At 40.2% G+C, this 7,156-nt stretch overlaps 1 protein-coding gene across 1 annotated transcript; it reads left to right on the forward strand.

Annotated features, from left to right (window-relative positions):
* Positions 1-409: 409 nt before the first annotated feature.
* On the forward strand, positions 410-6,182 carry GSG1L2 (GSG1 like 2). Its single transcript, XM_030287657.4, has 5 exons — positions 410-798; positions 2,446-2,493; positions 4,805-4,957; positions 5,177-5,288; positions 5,840-6,182. The coding sequence occupies exons 1-5, from the start codon at positions 489-491 to the stop codon at positions 6,093-6,095; spliced, it is 879 nt and encodes a 292-aa protein (XP_030143517.2). The 5' UTR covers positions 410-488; the 3' UTR covers positions 6,096-6,182.
* The last annotated feature ends 974 nt before the right edge of the window (positions 6,183-7,156 follow it).

Below are 7,156 nucleotides of genomic sequence, written 5' to 3' on the forward strand. Positions count from 1 at the left end.
GTTTTTTTTATATCAAGAGTCACAACTTGTTCAATTTAAAGTGCTCAGTGTCACAGGAGCATTTGGAACTGTGAGGTTTTTTTATTCCTTAGCTAAGGAACAGAGAGATTCCATCAGTGTGACTCCAATCAAGGCAAATAGACATGTTTTGTCTGTATAAATAAAACTTTAGTGATTGCACACCGGGGTACCTCCAATGTTTCTGTGTTCTGTGTATGATTCATGGGGCAAATTATCATTTATTGTCACAATTCCTTATATTTCTTTCACAATACATTGCTGCCAAGCAACACTGTCCTTTATTCTTAATCTCCCCTGCCACATGATTTCTGGTCATGCCCAGATCCCTGCTCTCTGCCTTAAACTCCTAAGCTAGCAGGGTTTGTGGGAGGGATGAAGGATGGGGTGGTGAAGGCAGGCAGGTGCTCCATCGGGCAAAAATGTGCAAAAGGGAATTTCTGGAATAATTGCCAGTGCAGTGCTGGAAGATGCCAGCCTCCATCCCAGAGGCAGACAGGAGGCACAGAGCCTCAGCAGCATTTTCTCTGAGTTTCCTCTCTTTAGTCTTCTCCATCACAGCTTTCAGCAGCAGTTACTGGTGTGAAGGCACCAGGAAAGTCGCCAAACCTTTCTGCAAAGGAGACAGCAAAGGGGATCTGTGCATCCGCTTCAACAGCCCCGATGGCAACAGCAGCCAGGCTGTGCAGTACATCTGGGAGACCGGGGATGACAAGTTTGTGGAGAAGAAGTTCCACGCTGGCATCTGGTATTCCTGTGAAGAAATGATCAATGAAGAAGGTGAGTAAAGCCGTGGGAATTTATTTAATTAAGTAATCGTGGTTCTTCCTACTTATTTGGTGAGTCCTTCCCTTCTGCTTCATTAATTTCTATGTGTTTTATGGTGTTTATGTCCTTAAAAAGTTGCACTTCTCTGGCAAAGGGGACCTTAGAGGGTACTGTTCAGTCAATTCCTAAAAAAATTCCTAATAAATTCTAATAAATTCCTAATAAATTCTAAGAACATTAGGGTGACAGGTTGTGGTTTTGATTAAGCTGACAGGTTCTGTTTCAGATAAAGATTATTTGGTTTTTATTCTACACACCATAACAGCAAGTCAAATGGCATTAACAGGAAAGCATTTCATTTTTCCAGTTGTTTTTATTCCTTTGGTCAAAAATAAGCATACTTGCTTTAAATAATTCCTTCTGATCCCCTATGGCAACATAAAAACCACAAACTTATTTTATTTTTATTTATTTAATCATTTGCACTAATATATCTTTGGGATTTAAATTACTTACTGGATTTCCTCTTGAGCACAAGTATTTCTACCTTCTTACTGTGATCTCACCTTGCATAAATCAAAGTAGAAGAGGAATATTTAATCCTGCTAAAACATGACATGGAGACTCACTAGCCATAAGTGGTGACATTTAATTGGGGCTCACTCTGCATATGTAAATATTATTAGAATGAAATAATTGAAATAGTTTTCATATTTATATGAAATTATTAGCTTGCCATTACAGAAACTTTCTAGTAAATTTTGTATTTTTGTATAAGGGAATTGCTGGTTCAAGAATTCAAGCATTTCTTGTAAAACCAGGTCAACATTAAGTTTTTCCCTTGATTGTCCTGATCAGTTTAAAGGCAAGAGGTAGAACAGAACTTCAGAGAAATCAAAGCAGCTGTCACCTATGCCATAAAATACAAATATTTTCACAGTCACCTGTCCTGAAGTCCAGATCTACCAGAAGTTCTTGTAAGTTATGCAGTTTCAAGGGGAAAATGTCAAAGATCAGAGCAAATTACTTGTCCAAAAGCCACTTTTTGCCCATGCTCTGGGTACCAGGCTTGTGTAATTTGAGCATCTGCTTTGGAACCTCATGTGTGGAAACTCATGTTTTCTGATTTGATGTAGTTAGGAGCTGGAAAAAAACCACCCATCATGTTGAGATCAGAGATTTAATTCCGAGAGCTTTGTTCACAGCATCTGTGTGGGGGGCAGGAGTTCATGTGGGTTTGAAAATCAAAGCTTACAGGAAGAAATTGGAATGAAGCTTAGAGGGAATTTGTGTGAGCAGCAGCCTTGCTGCCGTGAGGAGAGCAGCTCTGCCCGAACAGGAGATTTCTTCCAGGCTGCCACCTCTGCAGAGGAATTCTCCTCTCCTGCCTCTCACAGCCACCTCCCCATGGAAATCAATTCACGGCCTTTCTCCAAGTCTTGCAGGCAGGTTCCACCTTGTCAGGACTCTGGTTAAACCCCAGGAGAAGGTTGATGTGCCAGAGTCTCTGTGTACACTAAAACCAGCTTCTCCTCAACTTCTCACTTTCTGCCCGTATGATAGATTCTGCATTTTCTTCTTTCTATTAATCTATTTATTTGGATCATTACAGAATCCAAAATAATCCTGAATTTGATTTTTTTTTGTTTTGTTTTTTAGGTGAGACATGTAGAAGCTTTATCAGTCTGACACCAGCTTCTGATCGAGGTAGACATGTATATTTTTTGTCTGTAGAAAAACTTTCCTGATCACACTTACCAATATAAGTATTCTGCATTAAATTATATTAATCCATTTTTAAAAATGCTTGCTTTAATCATAAAGAGTATTTTTTGTCCTTTATTTAGTTTTCCAACTTCAAAATGAAGGTTATATGACTTATAATATCAATGTATGCCTTTCTGAAGACACACCACTTGAATATGAATGGCTTTTGAAATTTGAATACGGGTGCTGGAAGTCCAAATTTGTATATTTTTGCCCTCTGTCTCCTCATACCTCCATATTTGCAGCCAGGAATTCTGTGGCAGTGTGTGAGCATCCGCCAGGAGGTTTGTGTGCTGAGGGGATTGAGGGAGCTCAGCTGCGCACCAAACCAGCCTTGGTGGAATCTGCATCCCTGTGCCTCACTCAGAGCTGTGAGGAGACATCTCCATTCTCTTCTTCCAAAGAATATTCAATAATTCTTAATAAAGAAAAATGAATTCTTAATAAAGGATTATAATTCTTATTATGGAATATTTCCAATATTCTTACAAAACATTCCTGCTGATGCTGCTCTGTGCCTTCCTCTTGATCGCCGGTATGAAAACGTCAGTCCATCACTGATCTGATTAGACAAATCACTTTACAAGTGGCTGATCCAGAAAAAAAACCCCAAAATTCTTTCTTCCCAGCATTCTGGGACTGGAGTATTTGCCTGGATATGCAATTTCAGGCCCTTGGAGAAGGAGAAATACTCAGTCTCTGAAGGCCAGTCTTCCTTCTACTGCTGCAGCTCGTCACAGTGCTTTAACAGAATAATAGAATTTTGTAGCATGAGAAGAAAATATAAATGAGATGTGGGTGTAGTCACACAGAACTGAGGGGTGTTTTGGGCCCTGTTTTGAGAGTTCCTCACAAGGAAAACTGCTGGTGGGCACAGAGCTGAAGCTAACTCAGAACAGCAGCAGCAAATGTCACAGGCACTGGCAGGCCAGCTGGAGACAGCCACGAAGCATCTAGGTACCTAAAATATAGAAATCTCCCCCTGGGTATGAAATCCTGTGGGGAAATCCTGCCCAGAACAGGTTTGTGTTCTGCACATGGCGTGTGATCCAATCTCGGGGTGCAGCAGGCTCAGCCTCCCCGAATTTCTCCCCCTGGCTCTCACACACAGGGCTGATCACCACTGTTCAGTGCATTTCTTACAAAGGCTCACTGGCCAAAAATGCTCAGATGCAAACTCTTAGATCTGGAGCAGCCAGAACTGTTGGGCAATGCAACATCTGGAGTTCCTGATGGAAATCACAATTTTTTACCGAGATAGATTTTCTGGAGAAACAAACCATGTCCAAGAACACCCACACATAGCCTGGCCCAAGAATTTAATGTCTAAATGGCCCATGAATCAATTGTCCAAGCCAGAATTTGAGTTACACACCACACAAATGTTGTCTCCTGCCCTAGGTGGTGTCTGGTAATCAAGGATCTGTCCCAGCAGTGTTTCAATTTTTAAATTATTATTGTTTGTGTACATCTTCACGTGAAATCACTGCTTGAATCTACAACCAGGTGTCTCAGGACACATTTGGTTTTTAAAAAGTTTGGGGAAGACCATCTGCCAGACCTTGCTGCAGCAAATTTGGACACAAGGAGGCCTCCTGCTCCTGGCTGTGGGACAGTAGCACGCTAAAGGTCAGACAGCAGGCTGAGAGACTTCAATGGGAGGATTAACTTCTTGCATAAGATGTAATTACCAGATCTCCAAAAAGAGAGGAATTAGCAGATAACTAGGGAAATGAATCTCAGCGAAACCTGGAGGCTGTCTGGGCTCATGAAGGCTTCTCTGTCCAAAAAAAATCAAGATCCTGTTTGGTTCAAAGTTAAGTCTGTGGGGAAGATTTTATTGAGTGACTGGACCCACAGGCAGTGTAGGGGTGTGCATGGCCTCCAGGTTGTTTGTTAGCTGCTCCTTGCTGCACTCAGAACCGTGACAGCAACAGTTCTTTTTATATTGCCTTTGGTTCTTTTTAACCATGAACTCTGGTTCATGGTGATTTTAGGGTAGCTACAGAGTATAAAACCACACTGTTCCACCTTCTGAGTGTGTAGCAGAAACATGCAACTGCTTTTCCAATAATTATAATTTGGGGTGTCCATTGACACTGAAGTCCTCCACAGATATTCTCACTATCACAGCATCCTCACAGCCCTTGTGTTTCTGTTTAACTTTGCACGAACTATACAAATGAAGAAGGAAATGGTGAAAATCTAGAATGATTGCTGATAATATCAGTGCTGTTGATTTGGTTTCCAGGGGTTTTATGGCTGTCTATTGTAGCAGAGCTTCTCTACGTGGTTTTGCTCCTGACTGGGAACATTCTCATGTCAGTAGAAATATGCTACTACAGCTCTGTCATTGATGGGCTGAAGATCAACGCCTTCTCTGCAGTGGTCACCGTGTTAGCAGGTACAGTTAAGCATCTCCATTTCACAAAGTGAAGCAAAATTTCATGGGAAAATATTATTTTCAATGAATCATTTCTTAATGTTGTCTATTTCAAATGTTATATTTGTGGCTTTTGCTATCTTTAACTTAATTGTTTTAATTTGATCATTTTTTGTTTAGTTGTCAGGTTGGTTGGCAAAGACTAAATAACTGCTATTACTATAACATTGTATTTTTTAGGTCTTCTGGGCATGGTTGCTCACATGATGTACACAACTGTATTTCAAATGACTGTAAATCTTGGTCCTGAGGACTGGAGACCTCACACTTGGGATTATGGCTGGTCCTATGGGTACTGACTGGTTTATATTTGGTTCTTCCATTACATTTCGGTCACTTCACCCTATGTTCAAGGAATTATACCTAATTTATAAGCAATGCCTTTAACTTATTTCACTTCTGAGGATGCAGCTCAGTAACCAGGTGTTGTTCTTGTCAATCAGTTGTCTTAAATTATTGCCCAGAATATGTGAGATTTATAGTCATAATAACTGCACCTTTTAACTTTTTATGCATTCCTCTTTTTTTTTTTTTTTTTTTAATAAAACCACTTTCTGATATTAAGCTCTAAGCTTAATAGAGAAGTAAAGCTTAAATAGAGCTTAAATAGAGAAATTTGAGGTCGGGTTTCATTAAACAGTTTTGCTAAATGTAGATATTGCAACAAATATGTAGAGGTCTGTAAATGGTCATTGATCAAGAGTATTTCTCCTTCACCTAGCCTGTTTATCTTTCCCTTACAACACAATCAAACATAAGAGGTGTTTTCAAAACTAAAATTGAAGGACTTGAATATGAAAATGCCCTGTTAATTTCTGCTAATTTTCCTTTTTTTGTTTTCAGCCTTGCGTGGACCTCCTTCGCTTGCTGCATGGCTGCAGCTGTCACCACTATTAACAAATATACAAAAACTATCTTGGAATTCAAGCACAAGAGAAAAAAGCTGGAAAGGAGCTTTAGGATTCAATACAGGTTTCCTGAGCACACAGCTCCAGAGAAGGTTTGCAATGTGTATGTGAACTCTTTCCAAAACACCACAGACGACCCCGCACACGCATTGAGAAGTCTTCGTCACCTGGCCACGATTTCAGTCCTGTAAAGCTGAACCAGATCTCAAAGCACTCTGTAAATCACAATCCTAGATCCAAACAAAGCAGTGCTAATGAATAAAATGTATCAATGTGTAGCATTATTTATTTTTCTTAATAAAGAAATTGTATTTCCTGGATGTTTCAAGGAAGTCTTGGTATTGGAAAAGAAGGTTCAGGTGGCTCAGTTCAGATAACAACAGTGACACAGGTTCCCCCCAGGTCTAGTTTTTATGCAGTTTCTAATGGTGATAGAGACTATGTGAGTTTCTTAGAATTTAAGAACATCACTCCACCCTGATTCTTTATTAAAAAGACTAAAAAATTCCACCCTGAAACCAAAACCCATGAGAATCAGGGCAGCAAATAAAGCATGTGGTGCACAGCTTGGATAATTTTTTGTGGTGGAACGTTCAGTCTCTCCAAGAAAATCCGTGGACCTCAATTTATGGTTCAAGAGTTTCACCACACACACACAGTGGATTTGCTGTGAAAGGAAGGCTGGTAGAGGGAACAGGTTTCAGTGTAAACACTTAATTAAAATAAGAAGGCAAAATAAAATCAGGAAGATTGATAAGGAGGCAAACTGAAATCTGAAAAATACCTGGTTGTGGACAGCACACAACTCATCTATGGAACTCTCCAGGAATCATTCTGGGAACAGAGTCAGAAAGAATCAAAATTTACATTTATACATAAAGAATCTATAATCACATTAAAGATGGGGAGGTGGAAATGATTGTAATCATAATAGATAAGGAACATGGAGCTGAGCCATGGGCCTGCTTGGTTGGACAGCATCTTTTCTTCACTTGGGTGATTACTCCTGTTATTGAGCCCCTTGGGAAACCCTGGGTGGCACAGGTCTTACACAGTCTCCTGAGCAGCTCTGGGCTTTGGAAAAGTCCCCATATATCTTTATTCAGGCAATAAATACAGTTTGAGCTTGTTATGCCAGCAGGAACTGTAACAGGTCAGGTTATGGCCAGGGATAAGGTGGAGCTGATAACAGAGAAGCATCATGAAGAAGAAAATCACTGGTGGTAAGAGAGGAGAGTTTTGGGGCATGTAT

The sequence above is a fragment of the Taeniopygia guttata genome, chromosome 18 (assembly GCF_048771995.1).
Source record: "Taeniopygia guttata chromosome 18, bTaeGut7.mat, whole genome shotgun sequence".
NCBI lineage: Eukaryota > Metazoa > Chordata > Aves > Passeriformes > Estrildidae > Taeniopygia > Taeniopygia guttata.

What these genes read in the sequence shown, in the direction of transcription:
- GSG1L2 (XM_030287657.4), top strand. Translation starts at nt 489, where the DNA reads ATGCCAGCCTCCATCCCAGAGGCAGACAGGAGGCACAGAGCCTCAGCA. An exon ending in GACACCAGCTTCTGATCGAG is followed by an intron (nt 2,494 to 4,804) that starts GTAGACATGTAT and finishes TTTGGTTTCCAG; the next exon opens with GGGTTTTATGGCTGTCTATT. An exon ending in GATTATGGCTGGTCCTATGG is followed by an intron (nt 5,289 to 5,839) that starts GTACTGACTGGT and finishes TTTTGTTTTCAG; the next exon opens with CCTTGCGTGGACCTCCTTCG.